The 17,413-nt window shown below is 49.6% G+C and overlaps 1 protein-coding gene across 1 annotated transcript; it reads left to right on the forward strand.

Annotated features, from left to right (window-relative positions):
- Nucleotides 1-1,648: 1,648 nt before the first annotated feature.
- On the forward strand, nucleotides 1,649-15,521 carry Trafd1 (TRAF-type zinc finger domain containing 1). The gene is made up of 12 exons (XM_032886648.1): nucleotides 1,649-1,752; nucleotides 3,242-3,306; nucleotides 8,277-8,412; nucleotides 8,485-8,538; nucleotides 9,046-9,451; nucleotides 10,014-10,220; nucleotides 11,780-11,856; nucleotides 12,411-12,641; nucleotides 13,208-13,328; nucleotides 13,803-14,136; nucleotides 14,565-14,637; nucleotides 14,841-15,521. The coding sequence occupies exons 2-12, from the start codon at nucleotides 3,260-3,262 to the stop codon at nucleotides 14,898-14,900; spliced, it is 1,746 nt and encodes a 581-aa protein (XP_032742539.1). The 5' UTR covers nucleotides 1,649-1,752; nucleotides 3,242-3,259; the 3' UTR covers nucleotides 14,901-15,521.
- Nucleotides 15,522-17,413: the final 1,892 nt, after the last annotated feature.

The raw sequence follows: 17,413 nt of genomic DNA on the forward strand, positions 1-17,413 counted from the left end.
AGGTGGGCATGAAGGGAGTGGTAGTAATGAAAGCCTTGGCTAGGACAAGGGGCTCCCCTCCCCCCCAGCCTGGCAGGGCCTTGAGCTTGGCTGGGCTCAGAAGGGCAGGGCACCACCTTCCCTTGGGCTTTATCCAAAATTCCTCAATGTTGAAACTGTCCAAGCCCAGAGGACATTCAGATTCAGTTAATCTGCTACCCGTGTGATGGGGGAATATCCAAGACCAAATGTTATTCGGTTTAAGTGCTTTTAGCAGCACATGCTTCCTTACAACAGTTTCACACATGACGTATGAAATATTTGAGACAGGGTTTCTCTGTGTAGCCCTGGCTGTCCTGGAACTCACTCTGTAGACCAGGCTGGCCTCAAACTCCCAGAGATCCTCCTGCTTCTGCCTTTTCAGTGCTGGGACTGAAGGTGTTCGCCACTACACAGAGCCAAAATCTTTAATTTTTAACAAACCCAAAATTTTAAGGCCAGGCTGAGGCAGAGGCTGAGGCTGAGGTGGAGGCTGAGGTAACTCAGTATTTCCTCACTGTCCGTCATCATCCTGGGTTGTCCTTTCCTCTCCAAGTAAACTCCAAAGGAACCTCTGAGTCACTTTCACAGTGCGTTGTTTCCAGGAGACGCGACTGCCATTCTCTTGTTTATTTCTTCAGGATGTATTTATATCGCACTGGGAACACATGGGGGCATCTGGAACTTTCCTCCACTCCCAATGGGAATGTTAAATGATGCCATCACTTTCAGAAACAGTTTGCTAGTTAAAAACCAAAACCAAACCCCAAGACAAAAGAGAAACACGAGCAACCACAGCAGCAGAGCAGACAGTGAGCCCACAGTTCTAATTTCAAATATTTATTTGAGGGGAATAAAAGCACGTGGCAGTTATCCGGGTGCAGCAGCCTAAGCCTGCAAATCTAGCACTTGGGAGATGGGGACAGGAGGATATTGAGTTTAAGGTGATCCTTGCTACATAGGCAGTTGAAGCCAAAATATTGGGATAAAAGGCATGTGCCTCTGTGCTCTACTTTTGTCGGGTATTATTATTATTATTATTATTATTATTATTATTATTATTACATCCTGGGGCTGGCCTTACAGGCGGTTCTGAACCACCTGTTGTAGGTGCAAAGCACCAAACTCTAGAAGAGCAGCAAGCATTCTTAGCCACGGAGATGTCTCTCCAGCCCCACAGCTGTGTGTTGTTTGCGGTGAACACGCCAGTGTAGACTTAGAATGTCCCCCTTTGTATCCACTAGGTAGGAGGCGTTTGGAGGAGCCACCTTGCTCGGCAACGGGACCCTGGCTGGCACATCCGAGTCTCCGTCGCCTCGAAGAGGTCTGGCACGAGGAGGCGTTAAGGACAAGGATGGCGAGTAGGTATTAACGGGCCATGACAGCGCAGAAGCGCCACCCACCACCATCCTCTCCTCATCGGGATTTGCCCAGCATTATTCAGGCAATCAATGCAGATGCCTCCGCTTCTAAATTCGTTTGTATGTTGGGGGGTGGGGGGTGGGGATGAGGACCCTCGGGACACGCCCCCTGAGCTCCGTGAGCCAATGGATGAGGAGGAGGCGGGCCCGAGGAAACGGCAGCGCTACCGTCCAATGGGCGTCCGTCAGGGCCCCGTGGCTGGCCAATAGGCGTGCCCCTCGGCGACGGTGGGAAGCGGCTGGGCAGCGGGGCCGTTGTTGGCTCGGGGCGGCCGAGGCGACTGTGGCGGTGGCGTTCCCGCTGGGCTCTGAGGTGAACGCGGGCGGCGGGGTGGGGTGGGGCAGGGCGGGCGGGAGGTGGCGGCGGCGGCCGAGGCTCGTGGCGAGAGGCGGAGGCCCGGCCCGCTCTAACCGCCCGGGCCCGCGGAGCACAGAGCGGTCGCTCCCCGAGGCGCCGCCGTGGCGTGTGGCCGGGCCTGCCTCCGCCTCCCGGGGCCTCCCGCCCGCTGAGTCTTCCCTGCCGTCGCTAGAGGTCCGTCCGCCCCCGCTGCCCTCTTTGTCTGCGTGCTTTCCCGTAGACACTCACCTTAGGTTACTGAGTTTCATTTGCTTGTTTTCCGGGCTCCGCTACTTTGGACTAATTCGTTAAACAGTCTCAGTTGCCAGGGCACTGAGGATGGCAGGTGGCTTGACAATGTCCATATCAGCCCGACGTTTTGTTATTAGTCAGTACCTGAGTCTGTTTCTGTGTCATGGGAGGAGTGATGTAAACATTGTTGCAGCATTTGTCAGCGCTTCTCCCTCTGCTGTGTATCCTGTACGGAAAGCGAGAGAAAGGGCTGGAGCATTCAGCCCTTGCCTGGCATGCCTGGGTGGGAGGGCCTCACATTTGACGGAGAAAAACCACCTAAGTAGGCAGCGTCAGCATCAGTGGTCTTTCTGTTCCATTTGATACGGTGTCCAATATTGGTATGATGTCCAATATTTGCTCTCTGCTTCTGTTTGGTTTTGATTTTTTTGTTTTTTGAAATAGGGTCTAATTCATCTCAGGTTGGCCTTGGAACTTACTGGGTCACCAAGATGGTTTTGAACTTCTGATTCTTCTGTATCTATATCCCTACCGGTAAATTTATGGGCGTGTACTATCATGCCTAGTTTTATGGCTGGTCAGGGAACACAGGGCCCCTGTACCACTTGAGCCCCAGCCTAGATTCATCACTTTGATAATACTCTTGCCAAAAGTATATAAAACCTGAGTTTAGTCCAAGAAAACACCAGACAACCCCCGCCCCCAAATTGAAGGATTGATTACAAAATAACTAGCCAGTAGCTAGAAACTCTTAGTAATTGCCAGAATAGCTAGCAGGCTCTGATTAAGGTACTAATTAGCTGAACAAAGCTGTAAGAAATTAGACACTAGAGAGCTTTCAAATCAGAGTAAAAAGAAACATAGTAACATCCAGGTGCTTTATGTCACCAGGATTGAAACTGGACCAAAGGGGGATTGGTGATCTCTTCACTGACATTTGAATGAGGTTTGAGGATTAGTTCCATTTTTAAAAAAGGATTAGGATTTGATGACATTAACTTTTACTGAAGTGGGGTGAAGGGCATAAGGGAATTCTTTGGATTTTAAGGCTTTTGGGGAGGCAACATTTTGTTATGTCAGGTTTTTTAAATTGAAAACTAAAAACAAACAAACAAACAAACAAACAATGAAAAGGAAAGGCCCAAGTTTTTGTTCTTTTGCATGTCATCCCAGAGCAGAAATGAAACAGAAAGTGATACCTCTTCCTTTGCAGTTTTCAGGAAGAGCCAAGATGGCCGAGTTTCCAGATGACCAGGCTGCTAGGCTGTGTGACAACTGGTAAGACATAGAATTTCATGGTTTGAGGACAAGCCAGCTTTGTGAAGACTTGGGTGGTTTATTGGCAGGTTGTGACTGAGGCTGTATGTGACCTTAAACGATGCATGTCACTGTACCTAGAACCTTTTAACCATTTGGGTAAATGGCTTGTTTAGAATTTGACAGGAAGGTTTCTCTGGGTAGAATAGGGAGTGGAATGGATAAAAGCTGGAACTTGGGGCTCTGTTCTGTCTTTAATTAATGACTTAAGATGGGGCCAGGGCTGGAGGGGTGGTTCAGTGGTTAAGGGCTCTTTCAGAGGACCCAGGTTTGGTTTTCAGGGCCCAGGGGTGGCTGATAACTACATATAACTCCAGATACATGAGATCCAATGGCCTCTGGCCTCTCTTGACACCAGGTACACAGACGTACATGCAGGTAAAACATCCATACACGTAGAATAAAATAAATAAAACGTTTTAAAAAGATATTTAGGCAGGTGTGGTGTCACACACCAGAATCCCAGCGCTTAGGAGGCAGAGGCAGGAAGATGTTTGTGAGTTCCAAGCCAGTCTGGTCTACAGCGTGCTATATAGGGAGACCCTTCTCAAAAAACAAACAAGAAATACTGGAGTGGTTTGGCCCCTCACCTTCCCTGGGCGAGGGGATGGACCTCAGTCTTGTGGACAAGCTTTGCCACTGAGCTACCCTCAGCACTGCAGCCTTCACTCACATACAAGAAGTGAACTGATTGTTTTCTTCCTGTGATACGGGGTCTCTGTGTAGCCCTGGCTGGTCTGGCTCTCACTCTGTAGACCAGGCTGGCCTTGAATTCACAGAGATCCACCTGTCTCTGGATCCCCAGTGCTAGGATTAAAGGTGTGTGCCCCCCTGGCTGAGAATTCACTTTTGGAATGTCTGAAGAAGTGCAATAATTCTGTCTGTTTGCTTGAGGCTAGGCTGTCACAGAGACCCACCTGCCTCTGCCAGTGTAGGAAGGAAGGACTTCCTGGAGTGGTCCTGAGGCTGTCTTTGAGATTTGGCTGTATGTGTGGTGATGGAAAAGTTAGTGGGGCAGCTCAGGATGAACCTTTTCTTTTTCTGTAATGGGAGGTGTTTTTAACACAGGGTCTTGCTAGCCTGGGACTGGATATGTCGCCCTCAGACTGCTAGAAAAACAAAAATGAATCACATGTGCTTTTTTTTTTTTTTCTGAGCTGGTTCCCATAGCTCAGGCTAGTTTCAAACTCTGCAAATAGTAAAGATGACCTAAATCGAAGACCTTCTGCCTTTACCTTGCAAGCACTGGGAGCCGCCATTTGTAGTGACGGTAGTAATTGTTCTTCAGTGGCGGGGAGCAAACCCAGGGCTTCTCGGGAAGCAGCATACCTGAGGACCACCGCTGCCAGCTTAAACCTGGGGCATATGCCAGCGTGGTTCCAGGAAGCGAACTCCTAAGACAGTTTTCATTAACTGTCATCATTAAGTAGCGCTGTCCTGTTTAACCATTCCATGGTCCCAAGCTCTGTGCAGCACAGTCTGAATAGCTAGGTGTATTGCTCTCACATTTTTATCCCAAGTGTTGCTGAGTACGAGGGCATTCGAGCTCAGCTGTGTGCTTGTAGTCAGAGGACATTTTCAGGACTCGGGTCTAGGAAGTGTCTTTACCTGCTGGAATCTATCTTGCTGTTTTTCCTGCTGGTGCATACTGCGTTTTAGTTTGGTTTTCCTCTTCCTTTGAGACAAGATTTTGTTGTGGCCTACAAGGTTTGTAGCCTCAGACTAGCTTTAAATTTGGTTCATAGACTAATAGAGCGCTAGACATGACCTTCCCTCCATAGCTTCCTGAGTGCTCCAATCCCAGGGCTGCATCACTATTCCTGGATCTATGAATTCTCTCTCTCATTCCCTCTTTTTATGATTTATTTCTTCATTTATTTCATGTGCATTGCTGTTGTGTCTGCACATATGTCTGTGTGAGGGAGTCAGATCCTTTAGAACTGGAGCTGCCAAGTGGATGCTGGAACCGAACCCATCTCTCCAGTCCTAGAAGAAAGGCTCTTTTTTTTAATAAGATTTGCTTTTTTTTTTTTTTTTTAAAGGTATATTTTTTTTATATATGTGAGTACACTGTCGCTGTCCTCAGACACACCAGAAGAGGGCATCAGATCCCATTACAGATGGTTGTGAGCCACCATGTGGTTGTCAGGAATTAAACTCAGGACCTCTGGAAGAGCAACCACTTAACCACTTAACCACTGAGCCATCGCTCCAGACCCCTTAAGACTCTTAGGGAAAACTAACGAAGCAAGTACTGTTTATTCTATTCGTGTGCTTGTATGCACGTGTGAGAATGTGTCTTGCCATTTCAGCAAAACTGGTTGGACACAAGCCCTGAGTCTGGGAATCTAAGCCCAGGTCCCCCTGCTGGCCCAGCAAGCACTTTACCCACTGAGCGAGCACAGTGCCGTCCCTTGGTTCTGTGCCTCACTTACCACATGGCGTTTGTCCTAGGGTTTTCCTGCTGTGAGCAGGCACCATGACCAGGCAAGTCTTATAAAAGACAACATTCATTGGGGCTGGCTCACAGGTTCAGAGGTTCAGTCCATTGTCATTAAGGCGGGAGCATGGCAGGCATGGTGCAGGAGGAGCTGAGAGTTCTCCATCTTCATCTGAGGGCTGCTAGGGGAAGACCGATGGCTAGGGTAAGGGTCTTAAAGCCCACACCCTTAGTGACACGGCTACTCCAACAAGACCGCACCTCCAAATAGTGCCACTCCCTGGACAACGCATATCCAAGCCATGATAGCGTAGGAGGGAGGGAGATGCTGGTGGAGGGGACTCTGCTGTGCTGATGGAGAGCGAGCTCTGCTGCTCTCCCTGCCCTCATAGCTGAAGGGCACATTTCAGAGAGTGGCTTTCCCTGGTGCTCCATGCCTGCCACTTTAGAGTATCCCCAAGCATCATTTGCATGTCGGCATAAGTCAGTGGCTTTGTTATCATTGACGTGGATAAAATAAGAAAATGTCACTTGAGAAGCAAAATGACATTTGGCTGAGGCATCCTGATTCTCAGTCTGCTGTAATTTGAAGGAGTCTGGGACAGTGTATTAATAACTGCTAAGGGAGTTCCGAAGCACAGTGGAGGAGCTAGTGAGAACAAGGTTACCTGGAGAGAGCAACTGACAGAAGAAAAGCAGCTTAGCGTGGAGGACTGGCCTAGCGCACCTGCCCGGCTGAGGGACTGCTCACACCGCAGGCTTTGAAAGCTGGTCTGGGGGCTGTAGAGATGGCGCAGTGCTTAAGAACTACGACTACTCAGGTCAGCAGAGGACCTGAGTTCACATTCACCTGTAACTCAAGACGTAGGTGGAGTCAGATGTCTCAGGCCTCCCTGGGCAGCTGCCGTCATGGGCACATACCCATATATGCAGGCATGTAAAAAATTAAATACGGGAGCCCTGGGTTCCATCCTTTTTTTAAAGAATTATTTATTGTATGTATATGAGTACACTATAGCTGTCCTCAGACACACCAGAAGGGGGCGTTGGAACCCATTACAATGGTTGTGAGCCACCATGTGGTTGCTGGGAATTGAACTCTTAAGCGCTGAGCCATCTCTCCAGGCCCCCCACCCCAAATAAAATATTTTTAAAAAGTTGGTTTGGGACTGGAGAGATGGTTTGGTGGTTAGGAGCACTTGAGCACTCGTTGCTCTTCCAAGGGACCTAGGCTGTTTTCCCAAGGTTCAGTTCCCACACTGTGGCTCAAAGCCACCCAGAAGTCCAGATCCAGGGGATCTGGTGTCCTCTTCTGGCCTCTATGGGCACTGTCTGCACATGGAGCAGATACATACATATGTAGGCACAACATTTATACACAGCGTCAGTCAGTCCAGCTAATAAATCTGTTGGTCTTTGAGCCAGGCATGGTGGATACTTAGGAGGCAGAGGCAGGTGGATGGATTTTGAGTTTGTGGCTAGCCTGGTCTACATAGAGAGACCCTGTTTCACAAAATAAAACAGTTGGTCTTTGGCGCCTTCTCTGCCACCTCTCATTTTTCCCCTTGGTTTTTTTGAGGCAAGGTTTCTCTGTGTAGCCCTGGCTGTTCTGGAACTTGCTCTGTAAACCAGGCTGGCCTCAAACTTGGATCCTTTTGTCTGCCTCTCAAGTTGTACTACCATTTCTGGCTCTCATCATGGAAGTTGCATTGGATCCAATTAGACAGTTAGTAGGAAAGAAAAGTTTGTTGTGTTGAAAATGTTTTTTCCTAAATGGTGTCTATTCTATTTTATGTATTTATTTCGTCTGTGGGCACATGCGTGCCACAGTGTGCGAGTGAAGGTCAGAGGCTACCCTTTTGGAATCAGTCCTCACCATCTACCGTGTGGATCCTGGGGGTGAAATTTAGGTTACCAGGCTTGGCAGCAAGTGCTTTTGTCCAGTTGAACCATCTTAACGATCCTGAACTATTCTGTTTCCTCTTTTCTTCTGGATCTGGACATTCCAGGACACGGGATTCTCAGCGATAGAATCCTCCCAGCACCTGGAAGGCTGAGGAAGGAGTTCCTAGCCAAACGAGCTACAGTAACAAGAACCTGTCTCAAAAGTAAAACACTCAGCAATAAAAATCACTAGCCAGGTCAGGGAGTTTCCACTTCCACCTCTCAGTAAACTAGGGCAGGAAGGTTGCTGAGAACTCGAGGCCGACTGTACTGCAGCGTGAGAACCTGTCTCAAAACACGGGCTGGGCATGGCGGTCCTCGCCTTCAGGCCCCACCTTTGCGAGGTGGAGAGAGGAAAATCAAGGTCTTTTCTGCAGGGTGACTTTGGGGCCAGCCTGTGCTCTGTGAGTTTCTGTGTGAAAGGATAACACAAAGCCAAAATGCTGGGGACAGAACCTGACAGGACGTGTCCATGTGACTGCACTGCGTGTAAGAGGGTGTGGGTCACATAGTAATGCCTGCCTTTTTCTTCCACTTATTTCTGTAGCAAAAAGGAAATTCCGGTATTTAATTTTACCATCCATGAAATCCACTGTCAAAGGAACATTGGTGTGTGCCCTGTCTGCAAGGAACCATTCCCGAAGTCCGACATGGACATTCACGTGGCTACAGAGCACTGTCAGGTGAACGCCCACTCCCAGATGTGCAAGGGAAGGCGCGGTTACACACCACTTGATTGACTCTTTTTATCCTAGGTGACCTGCAAATGCAACAAGAAGCTGGAGAAGAGGCAGTTAAAGCAGCATGCGGTTAGTGTCACCCTGGGAAGGAGGAATGGGGCCAGGCCTGCTGACACCACAGAGCCACGTTCACAAGAAAGCCTGTTCACAACCTGTTGCCCCCACCCCCTGCATGCAGACCTGTGCTCAAAGCCCTGTCAGATGGGCTCCTAGCTCTTGAACGCCTTCCTTGGACTGTGTTCTTTCCCCATTGGTGCCTTCCTGGCTGGTTCTGTATGTTGAAAAGTGGCTTTTCCTTTCATTCTTAATTATTTTTAGCTAGTGTGTGTGTTGTGTGTCACAGCGTACATGTGGAGGTCAAAGGGTAGCTTATGGGAGTCATTTCTCCTCCCTGGGCCTCAAACATCTGTCAGCTTTGGCAGCAAGTAATGTAGTTGCAAAACAGTAGGCAGACCTACAGTTCTGTGCTCCCACTTGTTAGAAAGCACTCATTAAAGAAGACTGAAGTGGATACTTAGTTTCTTGTCCTTGTGGAACTCCCTATGTGTAATAAGCCCTTCCCACCTTGCATTGCAGGAGACTGAGTGTCCTCTGCGCCTTGCTGTCTGCCAGCACTGCGATCTGGAGCTTTCTGTTGTCAAGTTGAAGGAGCATGAGGATTACTGTGGTGCCCGGACAGAGCTGTGTGGCAGCTGTGGGCGCAACGTGCTTGTAAAGGAGTTGCAGACTCACCCTGCTGTTTGTGGGAGAGTGGAGGAGGAGAAGAGAAGCGAGGCCGCTGTCCCTCCTGAGGCTTACGACGAGCCTTGGAGTCAGGACAGAATCTGGATCGCATCCCAGCTTCTGAGACAGATCGAGGCTCTGGACCCACCCATGAGGCTCCCTGGAAGGCCCCTGAGAGCCTTTGAGGCAGACCCTTTCTACAGTAGGACTGCCAGCCAGAGGGGCATGACAGCCCATTTTCCCATTCAAAATAATCTTTGTGAGTTGTGCTTGGCATTAGGAAGTGGGTAGTGGCACCATCCCAGGACAAAAGGGCAACAGGACTTTGGAGACAAATAGATCTTGATGCTAGAAACATGACAGCCGCTGGGTAACGAGAAGGATGCCCCACTTGCCTATAGAGCAGGAATAAGGAGCTGTGGTGTGCTGTTGCTGTTAGGATCCATGACGATGGCCTGACGGGCAGGCTCTAGTCTCTGAGGCACCTGCAGCACACTGTCAGGTTGTTAACAGGGCTCACTAGCACAGGGAGGGAAGGGGCAAGCTCAGCTTGGTGGCCTGGCTGTACCACAGTGCAGATAAGACAGCGCAGTGTTGAGCCCGGGGCCCGTCTGTGTCTCACAGCCCGAGTAGTCCTGTGGATTCGTTACTTGTGTATCTTCCCAGTGGCTTATTGTCTCTTGGCACACGTCAGGTTCAGGGATCCCAGAGGGCAGAGGGCTGGATGCGAGGGTCGGCAGGCTTCTGCTGGCCTTGACCGCTTGCTAGGCTCGGATGGCGCCTGTCTCTACTGTGCTCACACATTGCTGCTTTCTTGCCAGTTGAAGAGCAAGAAAGGCAGGAAAGGAACAGAAGCCACCAGTCCCCAAAAGACAGTGCTGAGAATAGTGCACACTTGGACTTCATGTTGGCCCTGAGTCTGCAGAATGAGGGACAGGCCTCCAGCATGGTAGAGCAGGGCTTCTGGGAGTCTGTGCCGGAGGCCGACCCCGCTCGTGCTGGGCCCACATCTCTAGGTGACATAAAGGGTAAGTGTGCTTCTTCGGCATCGTCTTTACAGCGCTTTCTTATTTTTTTATTTTTGCTTGCTTGTATGTTCTTGTACTGTGTGCATTCATAAAGGTGAACTGGCTCACATCTTTAATGCCGGTACTTGGGAGATCTCTGAGTTTCAATTCAGGGCAGTATAGTCAGACAGTCTTGGAAAAATGGATTGTTTTTTCAAGACAGGGTTTTCTGTGTAGCTCTGGCTGTGTTGGAACTTGTTCTATAGACCAGGCTGGCCTGAATTCAGAGATGCACCCCCCCCCCCCACCTCTGCCCTGAGTGCTGGGAATAAAGGTGTGTGCTCCCACTGCCTGGCTGAAAATAGAAAGATTTAATGAGACAGAACTCACCTTATTTTTGCTTTTCCAACCTTATTCTAAACTGTTCTGAGAACTGTGCAGTGGACCCCCACCTGCCCCTTGTCTCTGTTTCCATTTTCTTTTTCTACACGGACCTCCATACATACTCTCCTAAGTTCTTTAAAAATTAATAGACACGGGGTTGGGGATTTAGCTCAGTGGTAGAGCGCTTGCCTGGGAAGCGCAACGCCCTGGGTTCGGTCCCCAGCTCTGGAAAAAAAAGAACCAAAAAAAAAAAAAAAAATTAATAGACACATGGTATTCTGTGCTTAAATACTGTGGCGTGTGTTTAACAAGAGCACTCTATGTAAAGAAGACAAATGTCACAAAAGTTCCTCACTCTTTTAGTTTATTCCATGTATGTGAGTACACTGTCGCTGTCTTCAGACACACCAGAAGAGGGCATCAGATCCCATTACAGATGGTTGTGAGCCACCATGTGGTTGCTGGGAATTGAACTCAGGACCTCTGGAAGAGCAGTCAGAGCTCTTAACCGCTGAGCTATCTCTCCAGCCCTCCAAGTTCTTCACTCTTATATACTATTCTGTAGCACTTTTTGTTGTTCCAAGTTTTTATGCATTGGCACTTTTGATTTTTTTTTTCAATTTTTTTTTTTTGAGTTAGAGACTCCCTATGCAGTCCTGGCTGTCTTTGCCTCTGGGAGACAGATGGGAGGAAAGAGGTGTGCCCACCATGCTAGGCCACATAGGTACTTTTGGGAAGTCCAGGGCAGCTGTTTGCAGTGTTCTTCCTCTGTCTGGATCCAGTTCTGTCAGGACCTTGTACTGGTGTTTTTACAGCTTTTCACTTTTTTTTCCTGTGAGGCCCAGGCTGGCCTTGAACTCACTATCCTGCCTCATCCTCTCAAATGCTGAGGCTGTAGGGTGTGCCATCATGCCAGGATTCTTGCTTGGTAGCCTCTTACAGGGTTCTGCCTTCTGTTCAGCTCATTCTATCTTTACCTAATTCTTTCTTTCTCTTTTTTTAAAAAAAGTCGTGTTTCCAAATGGTCTTTGACAAACTCCAGAGGATTTTCTTTTCGTGTGAAACCTCTACCTGTATCAGTTTTGGAATTTACACTGTGTCCTTGGTATCCAGCACCCACCCCTGCCCCAGGCAGACTTGTGTGTCAGGCACTCTGGGGGAAGGGCTGACCGGCACTTGTTTGTTTGGGGCTCCAGGTGCTGCTGACGAGACTCTGCTGCCCTGCGAGTTCTGTGAGGAGCTGTACCCGGAGGAACTGCTCATTGACCATCAGGTAGGTGTGTGTTACTCTTCAGGACTGTGAGCAGGCTGTGGGCGGTGTGACAAGCTGCAGGAGGCCTTACCGAGTGCAGCGCCGGTGGTGCGGTGTAACCGCTTTTCCTTTATGCTGTAGTACTCAGGCTCAAGTGACCTTTCTGCCTCCGTGTCCCAAGCAACTGGGATCATGGGCACACAACACAGCACTGGTCTCGTTTTCAGGGCACCATGGACCTCTTTCCACTTGACTAAGTGATGAGGCCTAGCTCAGCACATCTCAGGTGCTCTGTAGTCTCTGCTTTGGGTGACAGGTCACACCCTGCTTTGGGTTGAATACTTTAAATGGTCCTTTAGTAAGGATAAAAGACTGTTTGGCCTTTGTTTATGGTTTGGGCCCCGTGTGTGGTGATGGCACGGGTGCAGTAGGGAGCAGTAGAGTGGAGAGGAACTCTGTTCTTTCCAGCTCTACAGCACTCAGGGGGTGAAGTAGTTTCTTGGTGAAAATGTTTATTGACAGAATTTTTTCTTAACCTTTTTTTTTATTTTTTTAACATATCTTTTGAATGACAGACAAGCTGCAACCCTTCACATGCCTTACGTTCACTCAATACTGGCAGCTCTTCCATTAGGGGGGTGGAAGATCCTGGTGCCATCTTCCAGAACTTTCTACAACAAGCAACAAGTAACCAGTTAGACACTTTAATGGGCCTGAGCAGTTCAGCTGCTGTGGAAGACAGCATTATCATCCCCTGTGAGTTCTGTGGGGTGCAGCTGGAAGAGGAGGTGCTGTTCCACCATCAGGTGAGAGCCTGCTGAGCTCACAGTATCAGAGTATGCTCGAGCAGGGGCTGAGGGAGCATCTCCCGGGAGTACAGAGGCTTCCTGATTTTGACCGGCAGGCTCCGCTGGGCTATGTGAGTGCTGTGTTCCTTAACACGGGCTCCAGCTCTGGCTTTGCCATGTGGTGATGCCCTGAGGCTTCTGGAAAGAAGGTGCTACACTACATGCTCTAAAGGCCTTTCCCAGTTTTTCCTGTTGTTAGTGGGGAAAATGCTCCCCACCCACAGTGGTCAGCTGTGTGAGGAGCCAGCAGGGCAGGCGCAGCCTCGAATGGCTCTCTGTAGCTCCTCCTACCTCAAGGACAACTGCTGCTTGTCACCTAAGCCACCACACAAACACTGCAGACAGAGCATGCTCTTCTGACCCCAGGAGAGTCTCAGGAGTCCATGATGGCTATCCATTCTATTCCCAGAACTTGGCTTCCTCTGATTTCCAGGAGTTGTAATGGCTGTCAGTGTCTCCCAGCCTGCTGATGCTCTTCTCTTCCCAGCATCCAGAGTACTCAGTGTTTGCTTTTCTTTTTAAAGGATCAATGTGACCAGCGCCCAGCCACAGCAAACCACCGAGCAATGGAGGGCATCCCTACACAGGATTCTCAGCCTGAAGACCGTTCACCAGAGCTGTCCAGGAGGCGGGTCAAACACCAGGGTATCAGCTGGGGCTGAGCGAAGCTGCAGCCACTGCTGGCTCAGGCCTGCTTCCCATTCCTGCTCTCCCGGAGGCTTGCCTAGGCCTCTAGTTCCCATGCATGAGGGTCTCTTGGGAGCTCTGCTGAGGCTAAGTGGTCCCCACATTACCCCAAGCTGACCCAAGTGCAGATTTTATAGGCTCATGGCTTCCAAGACAGCTGTGAATCACAGTGCTGTGGTAAGCTGTGGTTCCTGACTGCTTTATTTAGTCATCTAGCTGGGTGCGTGTTTCTGAAACTTCCCACCATAAAGTCAACTGCAAACAGCTTTTCATAGTTGGCTGACATCTGTTTGCTGAACAGTTAGGAACCTGTCCTTGAGGATCAGGACATCAGCATGTGGAGTGGGCTCTCTGCCACGACAGTCTGCTAGTAACAGCTAGGGTAGCCTTCCCCCTAAAGCCGTTGCCGCCTTCTCTTCCCAGGAGACCCAGGAGACCTGTCGTCTGGCTACGTGGATGATGTCAAGCAGGAATCAGTGAAAGGCTCCACCTACTCGCTGTCTCCCAACAAAACCATGAACAATGTGTCTACCTGTAACCGACTGTTGAACTCATCAGACCCCAGGTCTGACTGCCAGCGTAGCCCTCCTGGTGTGCTGAAGCTCAACAACTCAGCCAGCCAGGACATCCGTGGGCGGATTAGGGGCAGCCAGAATGGGCCCATAGCATCTGCGCATGCTCCAGTGATCCACTCTATTCGAAATCTCTATCCAGAAAACCTTGCGCCCTCTTTTCCTCATGGCTCCCCTGGGAGATTCGGAGCCAGGTAAGCAGCAGCCCCAGAATGGAGCCAATAGTGGCCAAGGAAAGCATGGGAGGATATGTGGAGCTGGTGGCATGGCTCAGTGGTAAAAGCACTTGATGAGGAAGCCTGATGACCTGAGTTTGATCTTCAGAAACAGAGTTGTCCTCTGACCACCACACATGTCATAGCATGTACCCACACACATGGCACACGCAGAATGATTAAAGCAGTGAGTTTAAAGACACACCTTTATTCTGTGCGTGGGCCATGCCCCGTGGAGGGCTTTGCCTTTTTCTCCTCAGCGATTCTCGTGTGGAACCTAGAACCTCATGTGTGCTCAGCTTGTGCTTTAACTAGGCGCCCCACCAGACTCATGGAGGAGCCTGGTGCTGCCCTCTCCTCTCCCGAGTTCCCAGGTCAGCATGCTGATTCCTCATCTGTGTTTGCAGTGGGAGGAGTGAAGGCAGTCGGAGCTCTCGGGTCACCCCTACAGCCGCCAGCTACCACAGCAGAGCAGCAAAGGTGACTGGGGTCCCGTAGTGATGACGCTCAGGGCAGATGCAGACCTGGGTGGGACTGGTGGGGTTATGGATACAGAGAACTTGCTGGGTACACTCCCAGTAGTGTGGGGTCCATTCCTTGGCTTTTTTTGAGGAAAGCTGTCTGGGAAACAGGCAGCTCCAACATGTCTGTTCTTTGATTCCTTAATCTTGTGTTATCCACAGGCAAAGCCTCCGAAGCAGCAGGGAGCAGGGGATGCAGAGGAGGAGGAAGAGGAGGAGTAATGGCGACTGTGGGGGGCTCTTGCAGCCACCCCTATGCATAGCAGTACCTGCTGGTGCAGTGTCCAACTGCCTCGCAGGCTCATTGGGCAGGAGAGACACCAGATTGTAATTTTTCCTATGTTATGGCCATTTTGTGTCTTTGAGATTGTGCAGTGGGTATTGGGGTTTGAGGGAGGGCTAGCTGGGAGGCCCGAGCTGCCACTGTTGAGTAGCAGTGAAATCAGTGTCTGTGGCCCTCTTGGCCCTAAGGGCTCCATCCTTAGAGATGTCGTCAGCACTGCTTCTTGGTGCTTTGTGGTCCTGCTGGACAGAGAGGAGGGTTCTGGGAATCTCAGATACCAGTGAAGCAATTCTCTCCCCCTGGGGGCCTAAGCTTGGGTTTGCAGCATGTTAGGAACAAGCTGAGCGGCAGGTACATGGCAGGACTAGAGGCCACCTTGGTGCTTGCGGGTCACTCACCCACCTCTCTGCTCCTGGTGGGGAATGTACTGCTCTGTTCGTGCTGCCCTCACCAGGGCCACACCTGCCCTCACAGGGACTGAAGCTCCAGCCCCTTCCCTTCTTATTTTACTGGTTTAATTATTTCCTTGTAATAGAAATAAAGTTTGTATTTAGAGCTCAGCTGAAGCTTGTGATTCTTTCTACAGAGATGGAGGAAAGTGCATCATCTCACTAACCAAGGGTGTTAGCCTGGGCTGGCCTTGAACTTAGCATCTTCCTGCCTCAGCTTCTAGGCTGCAGGCATAGTTGATGGTTGAGCTCTGTTGGATGCCCCAGCACGGGTTCCTTGTCAGAGTGCTCAGAACTCAAGAGGTCATGTTCTTTTCCCTAAGACATCTCATGTAGATCAGGCTTTATACACTTTGGAGGAAACTCAGAGCTGTGGTAATACTTGGGGACTAGGGAGTTGTCTCTGACAGAGAAAAACGAAGGGTGGGCCAGCCACGGGGATGCACACTTAAAGCCACTGGAAGACTGAGGAAGCTAGATTGCTCTGGATTTGTCTTAAAGCAGAACACAAAATCCTGAACCCCAGGAGCCATGCCTTTGAAGGACAACCAGTCTTGCTTCAGCACTCTGGTCAAGGAGTAAGACGACGGAAGAACTGCCACTTTCAGATGGCACAGTTTACAAAAGGCTGTTCTGTTAATTCTCGGCAAAACCAGGACAGAGAATTATTCTGTCCCCAAATGAGAAATACTAAAGTTAAGATATGTCACTCAATCATACTTCAAGACACCAGGCTCGCCAAGGTTGGCTAGCTTAGAAAACCTTCCTCAGGAGCCAAAGGGCATGGCTTCTGCTGTTATTGACTTCCTCCTGAACTTTAAAAGAGGTGACAGGGTTCAGGGCAACTTGGGTCTCTCCCTGGTGAGGATGGCACAGGCCATCAGGAAGGAGAACTCTCAATCCACAGGACACCGTGTGTTTTGGACATGGTAAAATGACAATGGACTGGCTTGTGGGCTGTTAGTCATCTGCTGTCCTAAGAGCTGTGGAAATAGAGACTTCACATGCAACTAAAGGCAGACAAGTGTAGCTAGAAGTTAATTTCCCTGTATTCTTGCGCCTGCACTTTTTCTTAGCCATTCTGGTGTTCACAGCTGTGGTTCCTAGCCATTCCGTTGTGTGCTTCGGTGTCTGTCATTCCCTCGGAATTCTCAGAATTGCAGATATATACCCTTGTTTAAATGTATTTTTAAATTGTGTATATTAGTTGTAAGAAATGGGTTTTATTATGACTTTCTCATACATAAAACATGCATTTTATATGGGGCTGAGTCGACATTTGTTTAGATCAGACTGGCCTTGCACTTGTGGTCACAGGCCTCTTCTTTTTCTGGGGTGGTGGGGTGAGAAAGAAGTCTGAGGTAGCGCAGGCTGTCCTGAGCTTTCCCTTTCCTCTTCAGTGCTCCACCATGCCTCGCCCCGTCTGAAGTTAGTCCTTCCCTGGCGACATACACAAAGACTGTCGTGGTTGTTTTGTGTGCCGCTGGGTTGAACCTGGCTCGGCAAGGGTAAGGTTTCTTTCACTTTCTAGGCTACAAAGCCATTCTGACACAGGGCTGATTTTCTCAAGGTTGGCACTCTCCTAGATGGACGTCTGCTCCGTGTGTGTGTGGTGTGTGTGATGTGTGGTGTGTGCACTAGGAGTGCCCCCTGCTGCTCCTAGATGGACGTCTGCTCCGTGTGTGTGTGTGTGTGTGTGTGGTGTGTGTGATGTGTGGTGTGTGCACTAGGAGTGCCCCCTGCTGCTGATGTGTCTGCTTACCCTTTCAGCTGTTTCTCCACTACTGCCCTGGTCCCTTTGTCTTTTTGTAGTCCATAGACTTTTTCTCATCTTTAAACTGTTTTGATGCTAATCTTCAAAGCCTGTCTGCTGTTGTCTCATGTCTTTTTCCTGATTTAATGGAATGAATACTTTTGCTGGGGTTGGGATATTGTGCCTCTGTTGTTCATTTCCAGTGTAGACTTTCTCTTCCATCATACCAGGTAGACATGAAGCCCTAAGG

Source organism: Rattus rattus, chromosome 16 (genome assembly GCF_011064425.1).
Source record: "Rattus rattus isolate New Zealand chromosome 16, Rrattus_CSIRO_v1, whole genome shotgun sequence".
Taxonomy (NCBI): Eukaryota; Metazoa; Chordata; class Mammalia; order Rodentia; family Muridae; genus Rattus; species Rattus rattus.

Coding starts and splice junctions, on each gene's coding strand:
- Trafd1 (XM_032886648.1), top strand. CDS start 3,260: ATGGCCGAGTTTCCAGATGACCAGGCTGCTAGGCTGTGTGACAACTG. Junction 10,221..11,779: donor ATCTCTAGGTGACATAAAGG/GTAAGTGTGCTT, acceptor TTGGGGCTCCAG/GTGCTGCTGACGAGACTCTG. Junction 13,329..13,802: donor GAGGCGGGTCAAACACCAGG/GTATCAGCTGGG, acceptor CAGGAGACCCAG/GAGACCTGTCGTCTGGCTAC.